The 23,391-nt window shown below is 41.3% G+C and overlaps 1 protein-coding gene across 1 annotated transcript; it reads right to left on the bottom strand.

The window, feature by feature from the left end:
* Positions 1-8,789: 8,789 nt before the first annotated feature.
* On the bottom strand, positions 8,790-10,651 carry FAM200B (family with sequence similarity 200 member B). The gene is given in 3 exon segments (XM_075128230.1): positions 8,790-9,428; positions 9,431-10,064; positions 10,146-10,651. Coding segments are annotated over 3 exon segments (1,569 nt in total). The 5' UTR covers positions 10,442-10,651.
* Positions 10,652-23,391: the final 12,740 nt, after the last annotated feature.

Raw genomic sequence — 23,391 nt, 5'->3', positions numbered from 1 at the left:
TACTTGTCAGGAAATGTGCCCAGAAGCAGTGTGCATTTGAACTACCTCAGATGTATGGGCACTCTGCCAATACAACTTATTAGTGAATAGACCACATAGTGTGATGTACAAACCATTCAGTGATTGATTCACTGGATTGCGAAAAAGAGTAAGGTTCATATTTTCAATAGTATCCACTAATTTTGGCTTCCTTTATTAAACTGCATTTTCTGTGGCCCTCATTCAGGAAAGATTTAATTCCGTACTTAACTTTAAGTGTGGGCTTAAATCTCGTTGACTTGAAATTAAGCAGTGTGTGTGTAGGTGTTGTCCTGAAAAAGGATACTTTCCTGAATCAGCATCTATGTTTGTGGTGATGAGCTATTATTATTGGATCTCTCAGTTGCAGCAGAACCTTCACAATGCATAGCTTTCAAATGTATACCGAAAACGTTTGTTAGAATGTCTTTGGCTGCAGCAGGTCAGCAGTGAAAGAGATGTTGCTTATTATTGAAAGTAGTATAGTATTTCCACTGAAGGAAAATACAAAATTGTGTGTGGAAGGGGCATGTGGGTGGGTGGGGGGGAATACCTTATTTTGGACAGTACAGTCGCTGTCATTTTTCCATACCTGTGTGTCTGAAAGGACACAACAGTTTTAAACAGAGGATTAGCAATACTGCTTATGGGAATTCTTTGGAATACATTGCCATCTTGTGTCAAAAGGGAGAACTGCAGTCTGAAAAGACTTCTGAAAAAGGGCTTTATTCCTGAAATTGTGAAAGCCCAAATGTGTGTGATTTAGCAATTAGCTTTCAGTGATTAAAGAAACATGTTTATTGTGTCACAAGATTTCTAAATATTTAATATTATCTTGCATACAGAAGTGGAGTCTTAAAAGTCTATATAATTATTAACTCCTTAGTGCCGAGAAGACATAAGCTAACTCTCCTTGTGATATTTTGACTGCTGAGATGAACTGGAATTTTTGAGCTTACAGTACTATAATTACAGGTTTCAGAGTAGCAACCGTGTTAGTCTGTATCTGCAAAAAGAAAAGGAGTACTCGTGGCACCTTAGAGACGAACAAATTTATTTGAGCATAAGCTTTCGTGAGCTACAGCTCACTTCATCGGATGCATGCAGGTGCCACAAGTACTCCTAGTACTATAATTGTTACTTTAGGATCTGAGGCCAGAATGTTCTCCATGAAAGGCCTTTATCTCTGGAATTTGCTTCTCATTCTAATCAAGCAGAGCTTTAGTATATTTTGGCCAACCCCCCCCAAAAAACAGATTTGGTAATGTTGAAATGTTTCTCGAATTTGTGTTGGTTTTGTCACATTTTTTGGGTAACCCCCCCCCCCCCAATCCTCTCAAACTGAAACTGTTTATTTTGACACTTTTAAATGAAATATTTTGGTTTTTTTAGTCCAAAACTATTTTTGTTTCAAAATTTCCTTTATTTTTTTTAAATGGTTGAAATTAAAAAAAGTTTTGATTATCAAAAGAAAACATTTTGTTTGACTTGAAACTTTTTTTTTAACTTCTTGATTCACTGAAAAATTCACAAGTTTTACAGTTATGGGTCAACCCCAAACCATTTTTCAAATTTTTGGAATTGACACCAAAAAATTCCATTGTTTGCCACTTCGAGTGCAGAGTATACAAGATGCATTGTGTAGAGATTAGAGATCATCAGTGCAGGTCAGAGGAGAAAATTATGCCATATATGTGCATTCATTATTTCTCACTTGCTCCATGAGAGTAATGTAGCTTTTTTCAGAAAATGATCTTGAATTATTGCGGTTCTTGGAGTCTCTCTGTTTTCTGTTTGATAACTTGTTCTTTATCAGAATCCTAATTGAATTTTCAAATCATAAAGCCTCCTGGTTCACTGATTATTATCTTCTTTTGTAATGAGATCCCTTTGGAGGATACTTAGAGGTCTTTGGGACTTGAGGTTTGTTTCTGCTCTGCCTGGAACACTTGCACCTTTAAACAGAGGAATTGGAAAGCTCTAAAATGTGGTGGTATCATATAATTATCTACTCTGGACCTCCTGGGAAGGTGGGTCTGACCTCAGGTGGCTAGCCTGAGCCTCCACTGGTGCAGCAACATCCACACTGCCTTTTTTAGCAGGCTGCCTTGAGCTCTGTTAGTGCAAATCTATCTACTGAGGCTGGAAGGCTCGCTCCTGTGTAGACTTATCTTTACTATAGCATCTGAGTGCCTGTTTTCTGAAGATATGCAGTGTTGTTGTAGCCATGTGGATCCCAGGGTATTAGAGAGACAAGGTGCGTGAAGTAATATCTTTTATTGGACCAACTTCTGTTGGTGAGAGAGAAGATGACCTAAAGGAGAGCTCTGTGTGGCTTGAAAGCTTGCCTCTCCCACCACCAGAAGTTGGTCCAATAAAATATATTACCTCACGTATCTTATTTTCTGAAGAGTCCTTCACGTTTTCTTCCTATCGATTTTATTTGTACATTTTTCCCCTTAGACTTACTGGTAAAAGTTCTTGAACCAAAGAAGATTGTCTCTCCTAAAGTTATTGTACCATTCATATTGCTCCATGCAACACGCTAGCATTAATACTCAACCTTAATGTTGTAATGAAGTATTCAGAACATTGAAACCTTAACTCTGTCCTGTTAGATTTAAAGTATGGTCCTCTGAGCCCATGGAAAATATTACACAGATATCAAAATAAGTCTGACACTCCACTGAATGCATCCGATGAAGTGAGCTGTAGCTCACGAAAGCTTATGCTCAAATAAACGTGTTAGTCTCTAAGGTGCCACAAGTACTCCTTTTCTTTTTACAATGGCAGCTGTTTACTGACTATTAACTGAATGGAACTGCACCATTAGTCTGTGTCTGTGAATACAAATGGAACCTGCCAGTACACTAGCTGTCAAAATGTCTGTTTCCCTGAATGAATGTTTGCTTTTATTTAATCCCTTCCTGGGAATGTTATAGTGGTAGCAGGGCCACAGCTTGTTGCCAACATTCATGGTGCAGGTAGGAAAGGGTTATGATCTGAGAGCTAAAGTCAGCTGGGGATCATCAGGCAACCAGGCTGAAGTGCTTTCTATACCTATGAGAAAAGTTTGAAAAATGGATATGTTTAATCTATGACCTGGTCACAGTGTTCTAATATGTTAAGGCCTGTTATAAAGAGGATGAGCATTGATTGTTCTCTGTGTCCACTGAAGGCAGCACAAGAAGTAACGGGCTTAAACTGTAGCAAAGGAGATTTAGGTTAGATATTAGGAAAACCTTTCCAACTACAAGGGCAAGTAAGCTCGGGAATAGGCTTTCAAGGAAGGCCATGGAATCCCCATCGCTGGAGGTTTTCAAGAAAATGTAAGACAAACATCTGTCAGGGATGGTCTAGGTGTACTTGCTCCTGCCTGAGCTGGACTTGACCTTTATACTTGGCAGAAAGTGTGGGAAACACATAGCTGCCAAGTTTTCTGACGCTCCTTATTGTGACATTTATTTACAAACTTGCATAGAACCATAAACTTCAGCTTCTGGTAAACACTTCCTGCCCCAAGCAGTACTGGGGGTAGGATATGGTGCCCACAAAATTTGGCAGTAGTAGCAGCAAGACGGGTGGGTAGGACAAGGCTGATCTTGGATTTTTTATTCTTGGTTCCCAGTTCCTTATGCAAAGGTCATTATTTTTTTCTAAATGTTCCAGTGACTTCAAAACAATCTAATGGTCAGAGCAGAAGTATTTTACATCATTTATACATTTGTAAAGGTTTATATATCATTTTATCCCATGGTGAATATATGTTATGAAATCAAGTCTCATTTATTTCGATGACATTTCTAAAAGCGTCAGCTGAGTTTTTTTGCGACCACCCCCACAACTCTTTTGGGTGAGGATCCCTACAATTACAACACCTTGAAGTTTCAGATTTAAATAGATGAAATCATGACATTTATGATTTTTAAAATCCTATGACCATGAAATTGACCAAAATGGACGGTGAATTTCGAAGGGCCGTATCCATAATCATAGTGCTGCCAAATGCATGAGTATCATGTGAGATGCCTGACATTTGGCAACCATAAAGAGCCTGCCCTGATCACAGGAGAAAAGCAGTTGATTCTCATCCTAGAGCAATTTCCCTTAATTTGGGGACTGTATTTATCCCTTGGATGAAGAGCCTGGGAGTACCAGCATGTAGACTTGGACGTGATATCTCCCATTTGGCCTGAACTCCTTTAAGCTTTGTTTCTTCTCTTGTCCCCACTCTCTCCTCTGTTCTGTATCCTGTTGCCACAAGATGATGAAAATTGATGCATCACCACATAAAGCTGAGCCCCATGACAACAGTCAACAAAATTGTTGAGTTCACCTTCTATTTTGATCTGCTTTAATCACTGTAGTCCTTTATTCATGCTTGAGAGCACTTAATATTAGTGGGACTATTGATGTGCAACATTGGTGCGAGTAAGGGTTGCATAGTGGTCCTCAGTTTGGAGAAGCACCCAGTTGAGTGGATGGTTATCAGAAGTGTATCCAAATGCTTCCCTACCTTTCTCCCTCCTGCTTCCCAATCCCCCACACACTCTTGACGCTGCATAGAGTCAGGAGGCACTCCTCTATCCCAGGGTCTGAATAATGCTCCTTTGTGGGGAGGCAGGCTAGACCCTGCATCTCTGGCTAGGTCTGTGCTTCAAAATGTGATAGTGACAAGATGTGGCCCAATGTTGGGTGTTATGGTGTGTTCAGTTTATTGCATCAGATATGTTTTTTCTTTTTGCCATTTCCCACCCCCCCTATAAATCCCACTTGCAAAGTGTTGAGATCAAATGTACATACAGTAAGGCTTAATGGAGCTTTTGGGGATTGTGTCATGGGGTGTATAAGCCCTACATGGGGGAACCAAGGGTTAACGAACACTTCTGTGGCCCAGAAGGCCCTGCCCAGCTGGGCCTGCTCACGATGGAAGTAGCGCTCAAAAGGAAGTGGCCCAGGTCAGTCAGGGCAGACAGAGTAAGGGAGCAATCCTGCACTGGTAGCTTCTGCAGAGAGGCCGCACTACTTGGACCAGACCTTGCTGCTGAGCCGCCAAATGTTCCCGTGGAGATCAGGAATGGCGGGCCATGACTGACAGAGTAAGCCTCCGGATCACTGCCAGGGAGAATCCCCCATTTGATGAGTCCATAAGAAGATTCTGCTGTGACTTTGGAGGGGCAGAGGCCACGATAGGAAGTGATCCAGGGACCAGGCTTAGGGGTGTCCACCCTAGGCTGCATATCTGACCTGCCAGTCACAGGGCCCTAGGTTAGAACCCGGTGGAGCAGGGAGGGCCTGGGTTCCACTATCCCTGGTCCCAGGGGTGGCTCTACCAATTTTGCTGCCCCAAGCAGCCGCCGCCGAATTGCCGCAACCGCAAGAGTGGTGGAGCTGCCGCCAAATTGCTGCAGCACCCGGAAGAGCGGCAGAGCTGCTGCCCAAAAGCTGCCGCAGCGGGAAGAGTGGCGGAGAAGCCACCGAATTGCCACCGCGGGACACGGACGGCTGCCCCATTCTGAATGCCGCCCCAAGCACCTGCTTGGAAAGCTGGTGCCTGGAGCCGGCCCTGGCTGGCCCCACTGACTCTTGCCACTGGGTGATAACATTGCAGACTCTCACTACTGGGCGATGCTGCTACAGACTCTTGCCACTGGGCCATGCAGTCACAGACTGTCATGACTGGGAGACACTACTGGGCTCAGACACCGAACTCTCTGACAGGTTGGCTTATTTTTGGTCTTTCTGATATTACATCGCATTCTCTCATTACTTCCGGTCTGTTTAATCTTTATTATAAATTAAAACATATGGCTGATGTGCTGCATTTCTTGATCCTGGACTCATTAGTTACAATGCTTTTATTTCCTTGACCTGAAAAAAAGATACATATTTTTTCCTTTTAAAGGTTGGTTGTCTACATTGTACTGGTTTTCAAATAAGATCTATTCTTATAAACTTGGCTCCATATAAAGAAGTAAACCCACACTCCATAGTTACTGGAACATTACCCCCAAAATTTGTGTATTTAAAAGATCTCTGGGTAACATTTACTGTACATGTATCGTTTCCACAGTAGCAGTATTTCAGCTGTTTCATTGCTACTTTCCAAATTAGATATGTATAAACCAGATGGCAAGTGGTTTGACATTTCAGTTTGATTTATACCAATTGAAATTGACAACCTCATGTCAAAGTATGCTAATCCTTAATTGGAAAGCATATCCCTCTTGGACTACTGAATTTTTTTAGCTTTAATTGAAGAAGACTGCTTGAGAATCTCTGCAGAGATCCTCTGACACTGAGCAGACTAGACAAGCTAGGCAAACAGTGCCTTTCTTTGAAAAGATATTTGGGAAGAAATTGATGCTTCCTTTTTTGAAAAAAAATCGTGTAATATTTCATCCAGCAGCAACACTTTTCCCAGACCCTAAAATAGAAGTAATGGTGCCAAAGACATGCTTTTTAAGTGCAAGTGGTTTGGAGGTTTAGCTTATGCTGACCTCTTGGATTTGCAAAACTTGGCTGGAAATACGGGTGTTAATTTCTCCACAGCAGTGCAATTGAGGTCCTTACATCCAGAAGATTAGGGGGCTCTGTAAGAGTTACTGCTGCTGCTTGCTTCCTTTCTCTGATTGGCCTGTAGGGAAATGAGACAGAAAGGAAGCAGCAGGGGATACCAGAGAAGAGGACCAGCTGGGATTGGGTCTGTACCCAGTTATCTGGGGATCTGAGAGACAAGCTGGGTTCTGTTCTCAAACATCATCACCAATAATACTAATTCTATAAGCAGAATTTTGTCCTCAGTTACAGCTGAGAAACTCTCATTGCCTTCCATGTAGAGCCAATGGGGGAACAAGAGGGATAATTCATAAAAAGCTTTGAGGGGAAAAAGGTCATTTAGATTTGTGTGTGTGTGTGTTTTATTGGGGGGTGGGGAGAGCATGGAAAAAAATGTTGATCCCTGCTTCCCTCCTGTGTGTTTTTTTCCCCCCTTCCCCACCTTATTTATTCTCTTTCCTATCCCTCTCCCTTTGTCTTCTGTAGCCTAGCTTAGGCAACCAATTCTACATATTTTGCAACACTGCTGTAAGCCTGTCAATAGAAAGGCAGCAAAAATCAATGCCCTAAGTAGCCCAATGCTGGTACAAGTTTGCCAGGTCTCAGAGTGACTGATAAGCCTATGTGCTATGCCTGGTTTTTCCAGCAGTGATATTGTAACTGAAAGTCAACACCAGAGACAGAATCTGCATTTTTGATCTCTGCTGTTCTTTTTTTCTCCCTGTTTGTATGCATTTGTCTTATTTTATCTTCTATGAAAGGGGATGGGACTTTAACAGTAGGTCCAGCGCATCTCAGCTAACTCTGTTCTTTTCACCAAAAAGGACATTTATTATCATCTTTAATACCAGCTAAAAGACTGTCAAACAAGGGGGTATTTCCTTAAAAAAAACCTCTACAGAGAAAGGGAACAAGGGTGTCACAGATCTACAGGGTCTACAGCCATTAACCAGTCCTTTTTGGGAGTGACCCCTTTAGTGTGCTGGGCTTCAAGGACCCATACAGTTCCACAGGAGCAGGCCTATGGCCTCAAGGACCCTGAAACTGGGCCTTTGGGCACCAACAGTCCCTGTCTTTCTGTGGCCCCCTGCAGTGAGTCCAGCCAAGCCAGACACATGGGAGTCTTGTACTGTACCCCTTCAGGACACAATGCTCTTAGTGAGTATTTGCAGAAACACCAGGCAGCCTGTTCAAAACTAGGTAACAATTTATTAGTTCACCTGGCATGCACAAACTGAAAGTCCTTAGGTCAGCACAGAGATGCAAAGGTTAAGACAGAATTCAGACAGTCCAAAGCCAGGTCAGGGCTCCCTTGAGCCATGCTGCCGATGAGGCCATCTTGGATCTCTTTCATCTATTCTCTTTTTCTTCATCCCAGGTGTGTGTCCTGTTATTTCTGTGCACTCCACTCTTAATCCAGCCACCTGACACCTTTCCCTTTTGTTCTCCAACTGGGGCCTTTTCTTTGCTTCCCTCAGAGGGGTGGGGGGAAATCTTCCTCGCGGCTGTTAGTTGATTTGTGTGAATGTCCCAGCCATTGGAGTTTCCATTGTCTTTCAGGACCTTCTGTTGACCTTCTGTTGGTTTCAACCAGTACTTTAAGGACCCATTCATACCAGCCCAGACAGTTATGTGACAGAACACCTTGGGTCCCCTGCTCTGCTCCAAGAGCAGCTTTTATTCATAGCAATACAAAGCATGGAGGGAAATTGAGGCATGCATGGGAATCATAAAAATATTACAAAAATTCCCACTTTGTCACAAAGCGATGTGGTTAAAATGAAAGCCTTATTTAATAGTTTATATTTCAAATGCTTTAACTGTTTTTTTCTTTTTCTGCATCTTTAATAAAAAGTTAAAATGATGTGTAATGTGTGTTTGCCATGGTGCTAAATAGGCTGAAGTCTCTGTATACCAAACCCTGACTCTTGTTTAAATGTTGTACAAGGACAGGGCCATGTCAATATCTTTGACTCTTTGGGCCCATTTATTCCATCTAAATCATTGGTTCCCAAACTTTTTGGCATCCCGCCCCCTTTTTAATTTTCACGAAACCCTCATGCCTCCCACCTCTCCTTTACCATCATCCAACCCCCCATTTTAACAAATTCAATTCGTAACTTAAAATTAAAATAAACACAAATAGTTTTTCTTGGCACAAAAATTTAACAACAATGTAATTTAAAATAAGAAATAGCATAAACAAAACAAATTTAATGTGAAGGATGATGCTGCATTTTCTTCACGAGTTGGGAAATCCTAGGTTTGAAAGATGAAAGTGCGCAACGCAAATAATTTTTGACATCCAATCGATTCTTTTGTTTAATTTTTATTATGACTGAACTTGAAAAGCTTTTTTCACAGAGGTACGTCAATGAAAACAGAAGAATAATATGTAGCGCTTCTTTTCCAACTTTCACGTAAATTGGGAAATATTTTATCCAAAATTTCTCCAGGCTTAAGTTTTCGAAAATATCTTTCATACTTGAATCGTATTTCATTTTGAGTGCTTGTTCTTGTTAATTAATTGCCAGAAATATTGCATCAACATTGAACAGATTACGTGCTAATTTATGAACAGGGTTGCTGGAAAAGTTGTCTGGAAAATAGTGAAAGAATTTGTCAGCAAGGCAGTCCAGATGAAACACAATTTTGTTCTTTGCATCCTCTTTACAAATTCTTGGAAACTTTCATTTTCAGCAAGTGATGAAATGTTGGAAAAGACAAAAAGTTAGTGTCTGAGCTTGCATTCGATGTTTCCAAAGCTTGATTTTTTCCTTAAATGCTTTGATGACATCGTGGTGCGCTATAGAGTTTGCAGTGTTGTTTCCTTCCAGCTTCAAATTGAGAGATTGTTCAAAGATTCGAAAATGTCCACCAGGTATGCCAGTGAAAGTTGAAACGTTTGGTCCGTAAACGCATGATATAACTCTTCTTTTTTCTGTTGCTTGAGGAAAATTTTCACTTCATCTTTCAGTTAGAATAATCTCGAAGGCATGTTCCCTTTGGAAAGCCATCGTACCTCCATGTGAAACAAAATAATTTTATGATCCACTCCCAAATCAGTGCAAAGAACTGCAAAAAATCTCGAATTAAAAGTGCTGTTCTTCACAAAATTGACAACTTTGATGGCCAAATTCAACAAGTCACATAGGTCATCTGAAAGGGTTTTAGCAGCCAACGCTTGTCTGTGTATGACACAGTGAGTTGTGGTTACAGCTGGATTTTTTTCTTTTACTGATGTCGCAAATCCAGAGCAAGAGCCAAGCATCACTGGAGCATCATCTGTTCATACACCAACAAGTTTTTCCCAGGAAAGTCCATTTTCTTCAAAAAAGTTGGAAACTCTTTTCATAACATCAGAAGCCTTTGATATGGTCGTCAATTCCTTCGAAAAAAGCAGTTCTTCTTTCACAGTTCCATCATTATCGAATCGAATGTAGACGAGCAACTGACAGCATTGTGCTACATCAGTGGTATCTTAGAGACTAACGCCACAAGTACTCCTTGTCTTTTTGTGAATACAGACTAACAAGGCTGCTACTCTGAAATCAGTGGTATCGTTGCACTGAATTGCGGAAAAAGGAGAAGCTTTCACTGCCTCCACAACTTGAAGTTTTAGATCTTTTGCCATGTCATCGATGCAATGTTTCATGGAATTGTCAGAAAGCGAAATTTCCAATATTTTTTTCTTGCTTTCGGCACCAAGCACAATATCAGTTGCTTTCAACAACCAAGGCTCCACAAGAGTTTCTCCTGTTATGTCCGCTTTCTTGGCTTTAGCGATGAGCAATGACAGTTCATAAGATGCTTCTACCACTTTGGCTGAGGCTTGATGAAAAGCTCCAGTAGTGTCCAGCTTCATGCGTTTTAAATTTTGAAGTTTAGCAGCAAAAATCTCTTTTGGTTTCTCTTTCAAAGCGCTGTGGTTCTTTGTCAAGTGTCACTCAAGATGACTAGGTCTCAAGGCATCATTGCTGAGAACTGTGTGGCATACTACGCATTGAGGATGATCGATTCCGTTTTTTTCCATGATGGTGAAACCATACATAATGTAGTCTTCATTGTACTTCCTTTTCTTAATCACGGCCAGAATATACTAATACAGAAAAATCTATATAAATAATTTTCCTGATTTGTGAATAGTAACGGACGCAAGTTAATTTGAGTTATTATGAATGTTTATTTACTACTACTATTACATGCGGATGCGTGCTGCCCTATATATACCCCACCACCAGTCTGGCAACTAGCAGGGCTTATGCGGTGAGTGGTGGAGGTAACCACTCCCACGACAGAACAATCTCGAACACTCTCGCGAGCAAGCTAGGAAGTTTTAAGAAGTTCCATTGCTTTCTACATCATTCTTCGGCCTCCCCACCAACCGAAACAGCACTCCTACATGTCGAAAAGCAAAATATTGTTTACACACACACACACACACTCGCATTTCATGGTATGAAATTTGAAAACACTGCAGTTATATACTTTTATAGTTGTATTTTTATTATTATTGTACTTTGTTATACCTTTATTCTTGTCTACTTATATTCATAACCAAAAATGAGAAGACTGTTAATACTTTATTGTAGTTAAATAATATAGGCCTGTAATGGACAATTTTATGAATAGTTATTATTATGTACACAGAATATGTATAATTTATTGTCTGTTGGTCTATTAAATAAAAAAATATTTTTTTATTCTGATAATTTTTTTTTCCGTTAAATTCTGTGTAAATTTCACAGCCTCGCGCCCCCCCCCTTGGAATTTCTTCACCCCCTGCCAGGGGGGCGCACCCCCCGGTTTGGGAACCGATGATCTAAATTAATACCGCATCTCCTCTCACCCCTTTTCCAGTAGAGAGGGATGTTTTTTCTAAAAAAAGAGAGAAAGTGGGGAACCTCTCCAACCCCCCCGTTCCAAAGCTACATTTTTCAGTGTGAAACAAAAAAAAATTGTTTTAAAATTCTTTGAAAAATTTCAACATAGCAGCTTTTTACAAAAATGTAAATTTTGGTTTAAAAGGCATTTACTGTGCAAATAAAGTTTTAAGGGACACATTTTGATGGGCTCTACTGCTGACAATTTCCACAGACGCAGCTGGTCAGATGGTCTTTGAGATGGTGTGGTTGCCTGTTGAGGAACCTGGGAGGACCTATCTCTGTCTCTCTGTCATCTGTCCGAGAGTCTCTCTCTCTGTGGAGTCCCTCCCTCCCTGTGGAGTTTGGCTCCAGACAGTTCTCTGTCTCTGTTTTGTGGTGATATCTCTGTAGGTTCTTTCTGGGTGTTGTGGCTGCTGGCTTGTAAGTGTTCCCAGTTTCTTTTGGATCATGTGTCCCTTCTATGACATGGTGCCACTGCACCCCTCACGACACCTTAAGTCTATTCCTTCTCACATCTCTCTAATGGCTGGATTTTTATAGGAGTGCCTGTCTCCAAAGCCAGTAGGTCCTTGGCTGACTTGTTGTATCCTAGTGCCTGCTTTCTCTTATTATTAGACATCTCCTTTTCACAGTCTCTCCATCCTTTTGGCTGCAGCAAGTCTCCCCTCATTGGGAACAGGGTTATGGTCCTTTGTCCCATCAGTGACTACTCTGGCATCCCTGTGATGGGCTATTCCTGTGTGCCAAAAATGCTAAAAAGGAGTCTGAACTAGAAAAAACAGCCTTGTGTAACAGTCTTTCAGCTGTTTCCACCTTACCATTACTCTTTAGGTATGTTCGAGAGGAGACCCAAACTCCCATTTGTGTGCAAATTCCTTGCATTCTTCTGTGGCAAATTGGGCTCCATTGTTCGTGAATACAGTGTCCAGAATACCATATTTCACAAAAAATTGGCCCTCAGTTTGCCAATCACTGACTTGCTTCTTGTATCAGTCAGGGCATTGACTTCCCAGAAATTTGAATAGTAGTCCACTGTAATCAAGTGCCACTTTTCATTGAAGGTAAATAAGTCTGCTTCTACCTTTTTCCCATGGCTGGGTGGGCAGCTCAAGTGGTAAGAGTCTCTTTCTGCTGGTGGTTATCATAGAACTGGCAGGTGTCACACCCTTTCATTAAGGAATGGAGATGTGTATTCATTCCTGACCAGTAAACACACTCTTGAGTCCCTCTAAGACAGCTGTCAGTGCCCAAGGGCATGTATTTTTTGCATGTTCTCCTTTTGTAATGAGGTGGGGACAACAGCTCTATGTGCTCAAATGATGGTTCCATTCTGCACACTTGCCTCCTCTTTAATTTGAAAGTATGATTTTGCTCCTATCAGTACTTGGCTTTTGTCTTCTGGACACAGAATGACACTAGCAGGGTGGCATTGCCCAGGGTACAATCTGGACCAATGAACAACTGTGTCCCTTCAGTTCTCCAACCGGGGGTGCCCTTTACACTGCTTTTTTATGAGAGCTACCACTCCTGATCTGCTCACATACAGCCTCCAGCATGTAAGTCACTCCCAGTTGTACTGTATGAGTGGTATGGCCAGCCACTCATGAATTACTCTGCAGAGTAACACCAGCAAATTCCCAGTTCCAGACTTTCCCCCAGAAATGTATGTGTTGTACTGCCCAGCACCCTCCTGGACAATGCAAGTTCATATAAAGTTTGTCATTTTCTTACTAGAAAATGATATGCACAAATCCTGTTATCTCAAATGGAGTTTTCCAAACACTTCAATCCAAACACACTGTTGTAGATAAAACAATAGAACACATTTATTAACTACCACAGATAGATTTTAAGTGACTACAAGTGATGCACAAAAGTCAGAATTGGTTACAAGAAAGTAAATACAAGTAATGCATCTAAATGCAACTAATACATAATTTAACAAGCTGAGTGAATTCAAAGCAAAGGTCTCTCTCACCACATATTTGAGCAGTCTTACTAACTGATACTCTTTCAGTCAGGATCCCTCCCCAGGCTAATGATGCTTCCTTTGTCCTTCAAGTGTTGCTGATGCCATGAGTAGAGATGAGGGGAAAGATGATTTGGGGCCTTTGTTCTCCCTTCTTATATTTTATTTTTTTCTCTTCTTTGAGAATCATCTGCAACTGAGGTTCAGGAGACAGAAGGTCTGTGTGGATGGGAACCCCCAGCTGTTTCTTTGTCAAAATGTAAATCTTTGCCAATACCCTTTTCCCTGACAAGGAATGGCCATTTGCTGATGCTGGGTATATATGCCCTGCTCAGGGTGTCAGCTAACATTAATAGTCATCTTGGACAATATCTGATCTCTTCACGGTAGCGCTGGAGGTGTATCAACATGAACTTCAAGTTCTTTGTAGCATTAAGAGGGGTCTGTGCCATGATTGTCTCTATGGGTTTGTAGTCTAATTGCACTATTACTGGGTGGCCATAGGTATACTAATGGAATTGGAATAAGGGAAGAAGGAGGATCCTGGGAACTACAGGCCAGTCATCCTCACCTCAGTCCCTGGAAAAATCATGGAGCAGGTCCTCAAGGGATCAATCCTGAAGCACTTACACGAGAGGAAAGTGATCAGGAACAGTCAGCATGGATTCACCAAGGGAAGGTCATGCCTGACTAATCTAATCACCTTCTATGATGAGATTACTGGTTCTGTGGATGAAGGGAAAGCAGTGGATGTATTGTTTCTTGACTTTAGCAAAGCTTTTGACACGGTCTCCCACAGTATTCTTGTCAGCAAGTTAAAGAAGTATGGGCTGGATGAATACACTATAAGGTGGGTAGAAAGTTGGCTAGATTGTCGGGCTCAATGGGTAGTTATCAATGGCTCCATGTCTAGATGGCAGCCAGTATCAAGTGGAGTGCCCCAAGGGTCGGTCCTGGGGCCGGTTTTGTTCAATATCTTCATAAATGATCTGGAGGATGGTGTGGATTGCACTCTCAGCAAATTTGCGGATGATACTAAACTAGGAGGAGTGGTAGATACGGTGGCAGGTAGGGATAGGATACAGAGGGACCTAGACAAATTGGAGGATTGGGCCAAAAGAAATCTGATGAGGTTCAACAAGGATAAGTGCAGGGTCCTGCACCTAGGACGGAAGAATCCCATGCACCGCTACAGACTAGGGACCAAATGGCTATGCAGCAGTTCTGTGGAAAAGGACCTAGGGATTACAGTGGACAAGAAGCTGGATATGAGTCAACAGTGTGCCCTTGTTGCCAAGAAGGCCAATGGCATTTTGGGATGTATAAGTAGGGGCATAGCCAGCAGATCGAGGGACGTGATCGTTCCCCTCTATTCGACATTGTTGAGGCCTCATCTGGAGTACTGTGTCCAGTTTTGGGCCCCATACCACAAGAAGGATGTGGAAAAATTGGAGAGAGTCCAGCGAAGGGCAACAAAAATGATTAGGGGTCTGGAACACATGACTTATGAGGAGAGGCTGAGGGAACTGGGATTGTTTAGTCTGCAGAAGAGAAGAATGAGGGGGGATTTGATAGCTGCTTTCAACTACCTGAGAGGTGGTTCCAGAGAGGATGGTTCTAGACTATTCTCAGTGGTAGAAGAGGACAGGACAAGGAGTAATGGTCTTAAGTTGCAGTGGGGGAGGTTTAGGTTGGATATTAGGAAAAACTTTTTCACTAGGAGGGTGGTGAAACACTGGAATGCGTTACCTAGGGAGGTGGTAGAATCTCCTTCCTTAGAAGTTTTTAAGGTCAGGCTTGACAAAGCCCTGGCTGGGATGATTTAATTGGGGATTGGTCCTGCTTTGAGCAGGGGGTTGGACTAGATGACCTCCTGAGGTCCCTTCCAACCCTGATATTCTATGATTCTATGAATTGCTTCATTCTAAATACCATAGCCAGAAGCTCCTTCTCTGTTTGGACCAGTGTCATATGAAGGAATTTAAATTTCACCACTTTTGGACGAGCATGTTCTGTGTCCCTGCCGTGGCCCCAGGGCTGGAGGAACTGTTAGCTCCCTCCATAGCCCCAGGGTCAGAGGAGCTTGTTTTCCCTGATGTGGCCCTGGGGCTGGAGGAGGTCACTCTCCCTGCTCTGGTCCCGGGGCCAGAGGAGGAGTTCTGTGCCCCTGCAACTGGGGGAGGGCTGTGCCCCTGCTTGTCCCCCCTCGTACATGGTCCTGGTTTGGACATATCTCTGTTCAGTCTCTGACTTGGCTCTCCTGGCATAAACTGCAAGAGAGCTACACCCCGTCCTTTCTTGATGCATCACAGTGGAGTGTCACTGACTCTCCTGCCTGGTAGTACATCAGGACAGGGACATCTGTTATCCTTTGTATCAGTGTGTCAAATGCTTGCTGTTGGCAACCTGCCTAGTCCCACTCAACATCCTGCCTTGTGAGCTGACATATGGGTTCTGCTGCTGCAGCCAGGTGTGGACAAAATTTACTCAGCAAATGTATCATTCCTGTGAAGTGCTGTAGCCCTTTCATCCCTGTCAGAACTGGCAGGTCTCTGGCTGACTTGATCTTGTAGGAATCTGCTTTCAGTCCTTCTGCTGTGAGTAGATGCCTAATATATTTCACCTCAGGCTATTTGAATTGCATGTTGTCTGGGCTGAGTTTTATGTTCTTGGCCCTGCATTGCTTTAGAAAAGCTTGTAGTTTTCTGTCATGGTCTCTGTCAGCTTCTGTATCATTGCTCCCTTCACATACAATAAGGATATCATCTGGAATTATTTTCTCCACAGGCAGTCCTTCCAGTGCTTGGCTTGAGTCTTCTCTGGTGCTGGGCTTACGCTCATCGGCATGAACAGTCATCTGTAGCAACCAAATGATGTGGCAAAGGCCCTCAGCATGCTGGACTCTTTATCCAGATATATGTACCAAAACCTGTTCCTCACATCACAGACCATAAACATTCTGGCTTTGGAGAGTTCTGACAAAATGTCATCAGTTGTGGGCAGTGGATAGGACTTTTTTAAATGCCCAGTTTAATGGCTTTGTGTCTATTTAGATGGCTTCTTTACCACCACCAAGCTGCTTACCCAGGCTATACTGGTCTCTAAAGGTGTAATGATACCTCTGCCTGCAGACTTTCGAGCTCCTTATGTACTGGATTACATATTTCCACTGGAATTTTGCTTTGTGATAAGCACGTGTTCCACTGTGGGGTCTACTTCTGGTTGCAGCTTTCCTTCAAGGAACCTGTCACCTTTGAAAACAACCCTATATGATTTTAACATTGTCTCCATTGTCCACAGGACTCCCCCTTTTGCTTTTTTCATTGCAGCTATAAAACTCTGATGCTGCTCCAACCAGATCAGTGGCTTATATAGCTGTATTCCTTAAGAGTGGTCTGTGATGCTTACCATCTACCACCACAAACGTCAGTTGGTCCTGTCTGTCATTTTTCAGGTTAGTTACTAAGAGATCACATTTTCCTGTGGGCTGCGTTATGCTCTTATTGTATGTTATCAGATTGCATATGCTCTTTGGAATGAGTGTGTTTGAGTCCTATTCACTCCAAGGAATCACATTGCAGAAGGCCCCGCTATCCAGCCGAAATTGCACATGGTATTTCCCTATTACCATTATTGAATGCATGGAGGTTGGTATTGTCCAACAGCCCGAACAGATATGCTCTCAGACACAAGGAGAGAGTAATGATGTGCTCGTATGGCTTGCATTCCATCCCTTTCATCATCTTTGTTGCTCACCTCTAAATCCTTTCCAGTTTCTCCACATTCTTTCTATACCAAAATTGGACACAGTACTCCAGCTGTGGCCTAACCAGCTTTTTTGCTCTTCCTCTGCTCTTGCACTCTCTGCTAAAATAGGTTCACTTCCCACACTTGACAGCCCACCTAATGAAATCATGTCACACACACATGCACACACACTGCAGTAATAATTTTAGCCATGTACAGACAGGCAGAATTAATCCTCTCGCTCAAGGGCATCTACCAGTGTGACCGCAGGCTGCAGCTGTACAGTCAGTCATATATACAGCTTTCAGAAAAGAAGAGTGCTGGGAATATGAAGCAAAATCTGCTTAAACCCTATCAGGCCAATTTGTGTGTCAGTCCATGTAAGTATTTTATGTATTGTTGTCTAATAAAGTGTCTGCTCAGTTTTGTAACATTTGCTAGATAAAAAATGAAATATTCCTTAGTTCCCTATACACTCGGCATCCTGTTCATTGTGTTTGTATCTTTTGGACTGAACACAGAAAATAATCTGCATACACAGATGAAATAGTAACAAATAATATATTACATATTGATAAATAGCCAGGAATGTGACAATTTCCTTCAATTTATCCTATTCATTTATGTGGCATGATACCCTGTAAAATTTTCTAATTCACACATGTACCAGTTGGTAATGTTAAGCCTTTAGATGCTTTTTTGTTTTTGAAGGATCAATTTTTTATCTGTTAAATGAACTCTTCACTCAAATTGTTCCACTGCTTTACTAATGTAGCCACATCACTTAGAAGCCTTTGCAGGAAAATGTTAGGATCCAAAGAACTCACTCTGCTGTTCAAAAGTGCATTAGCTCTTTGAACTCCTTTGTCCTGGAATTTATGTACAAATGGACATTCCAAAACCATACCATAGGCATTAAAATCATATTGAATGCATCACTACTCCAGCACTTGTCATTTGCTTTGATCCTTACTTTAGCTATGCTGGATTCAGTCCAGTAAAATTCTAAGAAGTATTTAGCCATTTTATTTCATATCTAAGAGTGTAATCCTAGTCCTCCTTATGCCAGTGGCAAAATTCCTGTTGACTTTAATGGGGCCAGGATTTCACACTAACTCTTGAGTCTTATAGAAATAAAGGATATCAGCTGGAAATAAAAATACAGGCAAAGAAGGAATTTGTGAAACTAAAATTACTTAATGAATAAATACTGCACAGAGATAGTTTGCTATTATCTAGTGAGATCATTTTAGAATTCTCAGTAAATGAGAAACTTGAGAGCAAGATCCTGCAAATAGCTAGGTATATGCTTATTGTGTGTAAAGTTAAGCCTGTGCTTAAGGGTTTGCAGAATCTGATATTGGTTAGTAATTCATATTGTTCAGGAAAGGTTAAAAAATAAAAAGCTATGTGCTAATACTTCTGCCTCCCCTACATTTGTTGCCAGGCACAAAGATTCTAATCAAGAAACAATTGGATATCCATTGTTCAACAGAACATTAGCCTAATGAGGTTTGTAAATGTAGCACAGTTTTTAACTTCTATACAAGTTGATTCCTAAAAGAGTAATTGAAGTTGGCTTGTTCTAAATCCAGATAGATTTATAACTTGTCCTTTGGCTCAGTCTTCTTCTGATGAATACAGTTCATTTGACCACTTGACATCTGATATCAAAGCCACATCTTGACTCTGTGCAGAGGGCTGAAGGAATGTTAGATTCATGCATGTTTGTGACTGGAAGATCAAGATTGGTGTGCTCCAAAATGTCTGTCTAGCCTACGTTATCTATGTCTATTCCTTTGCCAGTCCAATTGGTCCATTCTTTAAGTGGATGCTTTGAAAATATGTTTGAATGAATATATAGTCTGAATATTTTTCAAAGTTTCTTGAAAGCCATTTAGTTCCATGGGAGAGAGACTGCTTCAGCAAGCTGAATCCTGGTTTTTCTTCAGGGAACTAGTAGTTCAAAGCTACAATCAGAGTGTCCAAATAAAGCACATACAGGCTTTGTCCACACTTGCAGCGGCATGTAGAGTATGTGTAGTTACATGCCACAGTGAAACACAAGCTGCTAAAAATAGCAGTGTAGACATGTAGGCACTGCTTGTGTGTGTAGAATCAGGGGACTGGAAGGGGCTTTGAGAGGTATTCTAGTCCAGTCCCCTGCACTCCTGCTAATACATGTTCGCTTTTTTTGCAACAGTGTTACACTGTTGACTCAGTTTTAAAGAGCTGTGTAGGGGTACATACTGAGATTTTGGCAGGTCCGTACTTGCTTAAGCACTACACTACTATTTAGACCTGTGCTAGGTGGGCGTGCATGCAGTATATACTCTATACGCTCTGTAAGCAGATACATAGTTGCAGAGGGAGAAGCAGTGAAACTCTACTGTATAATTATTATGGCTGCTCAGTGCTGGAGTACACCAAATCCCCTTACTCCCAGTGTTCTTTTCTGTCAGAGCAGCAGCTGCAGTTACACCAGCTTAAACTAAAAATGCTGCCTCTAAAACAGTAAGACACATCAGTTACTTCATTCTGGATATGGGAATGTTTCATGCTGCACTGGAGCAGTTTCCAAATTCTTCCATAACACTTTGTCACCTTCCTTCATCCATGTGGAAACTGAATAGTTCCTGTGCAGTCTCTGGAGCAACACGGACCATGGAGTGCATGTCTTGTGCATCACAATGAATGATGGTAGACACAACTGGATGCTTTGTTCTTGGTCAGGAGATCTAGGAGGTTGGTTGCACGCTCATGGGAATCTTCACTGCCCTCGGGTTTTATAGGATCTCTTTCTTCATTGCAGTCATTGTATTTGATGAAACTTCTGTAAATGAAAGCACCTTGGGTTACTTTTAGTTGGAAAACACAGTGCTGGCAAAGGGCTCCTTTCAAAGTAGAAGAGTGGGGAAGCAAAGGTGAATCTGAGACAAGTCAAGAATGGCAAAAAAGCTTGTCATTTTTGAAATCACAAAAAGCATGTAGAGTCCTTTCCTTAATAAAGAAGTCCTATTTTAATTCACCAATTTATGGTGGAATCTGACTTGTCATACCCAATGTCAAGACATGAATATGATTCTTAGCTGAATATCACTATGCTTTGCTCTGCAGTCTCAGTCCCTCTTGATTTTCATTGTTGAAATCTTCCAGTATAGAATCTGTGACTGTTGTCTCTGTCATCTGTAAATTGCTTGCTCCTTGACAAAGTTCTGAAAAACAATGGTCAACCTGAGGAATTAAAAATAGAAGATGTTAGAATTTTAAAAGATTCAAGAGCCCATTTTTATTTTTAGATATTAACCCTGGTATTTGCAGGGATCTGTTGACAGAAATAAATAGTAAAAGGATTGTTCTAAACATCACATGAGGCACTAATATGTGAAAATGAGTTCTACACAATTTACATTAAAATATTTAATTGAACACATTATTGAATTAATGAGCGCGTATAGGACATGATAGAACCATTACAATTAAAATCCCTACATTTCAATGCCACCACAGAAGCTCCCCATCTGCCTCCATATCTCAGGACTTCATCTCTGCCCTGACATTGTCAAGTACATTAAGGCTAAGGTTAAGTGACTACAAAGCTGGTTTCTAGCTCTGAAGTCAAGTTCCAAAATGAAATTTAGAACAGTGCAAGCTGGAGTAGGTATTTCTTTCCATACTCCAATTAGTGTCTGATATGTCTGTTTATTGTCTTCCATCAATATAGTCATTGTAAAAACATCTGGGCTGGCCCACTGGTTCAGCTTCCAACAAGAAGCCCTGGATTTATATGACTTTCTGACCTGTCATAAACTGGAAATGCTCCTGTCTTCATATTGACATTGGCACTGAAACCACAATATTAAAAACAGTAAAAAATTAGACCCAAAGGAGACAGTAAAGCAAAACCAAATATTACAGCAACATTGAGAAAACTATTTCTAAGAAATAAAGCATTAACTCTTAAGTTTACAGTCCTTTGAAGAATAATTAGGAGGACTATCGATGTGATCTCCCTTGCTCCTCTGCAAAATCTCACTGACTTCTTCAGAGAGAAGACTGGCAAGTACAGCTGTGTGAGATACAGCTTTTTCGTTTTGCTGGCAAGGGTGGAGAGTAGGCAACAAACCTCAATAATAGTCACAGGAGAGGAGGAGAGAGGGTCTCTCTTTTTTTTATTGGGGGAGGGGAGATTGACAGGTTTTGCCCCTAGAGCTGGACAAAAAGTTTTAATCCAAACCTTTTTCCAGAGGGAAACAAAAATGTAGTTTCAGTGGCACAATTCATATTGATTTTACCAAAATTGTTTCAAACAAAAAAACCTTTAAAAAATCCAAAAATCAGAGTGTTTCATTTTAAAATGTTCAGACTGAAACATTAAGTTTTTTATTCCAAATGACTGTTTTAAAATTTTTTATATTTTTAAATTTAAAAATGTTTTAAAATGCTCAAAATCAAGACAATATTTTATTTTCTTCAGCTGAAATCTTTTTTCCACTTTTCATTTGGCAAGATTTCTATTCGATCTGTAACTAGCTTTGTTCAGTTTTCCAGAGTGGCCAGCAAAACGAAAAAGCTGTACTTCATGTTGCATTGACTTCTTCTTCCCTAATTCCATCTTGGATTCCATCCAGTGTGGCTTCCCCACTGCTTCATTTGATTGAAGATGCTCTCGCTAAAACTTTTAACATTTTTCTTGCCAAATTTCAGAGTCTCTTTGCTCCATCCTTATCCTTCTGTCTACCTTTTGACACTGTTGATCATCCCCTCCATCTAAACAGGTTGTCCTCGGGATTTTTATTATGCTATCCTCTCTTGATTCTCTAACCTGTCTGGCCATTCCTTCAGCAAGTCTTTTGGTAGGTCTTCTGCCTCCTTTTCCTCTTGCCCAGTGCCTGTTTGAATATCACTGACTGACTGGTTCCTTCCTCTGGCTTCAACTCCAAGCTCTATGCTGATGACTCAGAAATGTTCTTATCCACTCCTGATAAGTTGTCCACATTCTTCCAAAACTGCGTGTCACCACTATCCTCCCTCTGACTCAGAACCAGACCCCCAGGTTATGGGCCATCTTTGACTCCACCCTTCCCCTTTTCCCACCCATCTAAACAATATGCAAATCCTGCTGCGGCTTTGTCAATAACATATGTAAGACCTATTCATCTTTTTACCTCTACAGCAAAACTCTTGTTTCAACTCATGATGTTGCCTCTTGACTTCTGTAATCTCATGTTCTCTGGGCTTCCTGACATACAAACTGGCCACCCAGCCCACCAGGCTACATGCAACTGCTAATATAATCTTCCTTGCCACTCACTCGGACCATATAACTCCCTGCTTTGAATTGTTCCAGTGGCTTCCTGTTCTCCACTGCATCAAGTTCAGGCTTCAAACCCCTAGCTAATTCTTTCCTTCCCTACTTATTTGCTGTCTTTCCTCATTGTCCCATGCACCACTATTTGACAAACCATTTGTCTGTTCTCCCACAGTTGTCTCCATGCTGTCTTCCATTCATCTATGTATGGAATGCCTTACCTGTTCTGTTTCACAAATCTGTCCTCCTATAGCTACATCTACAATGATGCCTACAAGAAACTAGCTGGCTGCTATGCCTTTACATCAAGGACATAACTGGGAAAAAATATTGATCTCCCAACCATTGTGTTAAATATTGCATTAAGAGGATCTGGCCAATCATCTCCTTGGTCACTTTCTTTTGTAACTCTTCTCCCTGCCACCCTGCATTGTCTGTTTTTAAATTGGGGCAGAGACGATACCTTTTATATTTGTACAGTATGTAGCACATTGTGGACATATAACAAAAAGTGTCTGTTATTGTCATTTCACTATCAGTTGAGTATTATGAACTGTTAATATCTCTGGACATCTCATCCAGTCAAAACATCCAATCAGAATATTCTAGCAAAAACAGAAGAGATCTTGAACAGTCTGTGACACTTAGGGCATATTCTTTTGCAGAAAAAACAAGATGGAAGCAGTCAAAAACAGAGATTTGCAAACCTTTCCATAAGGGAACATTAATCCTCAGGAAGCATAATAAACACAGGCTTTGATTTCCCTTTCCTTCCTTATACAAGCAGGAAAAGAAGTGCTGTAGAAAATTAGGAATCCAGAAGCCAGACAGGAAGTAATATACAGAATCTAAAATACCTTGGGTCTTGTTAGCATTAGATAACCATATGGTTCAGCTGAAAC

This window comes from Caretta caretta, chromosome 4, assembly GCF_965140235.1.
Source record: "Caretta caretta isolate rCarCar2 chromosome 4, rCarCar1.hap1, whole genome shotgun sequence".
Classification (NCBI taxonomy): domain Eukaryota; kingdom Metazoa; phylum Chordata; order Testudines; family Cheloniidae; genus Caretta; species Caretta caretta.
The sequence above is the reverse complement of the archived record's forward strand: the minus strand, read 5'-3'. Positions and strand labels throughout refer to the sequence as shown.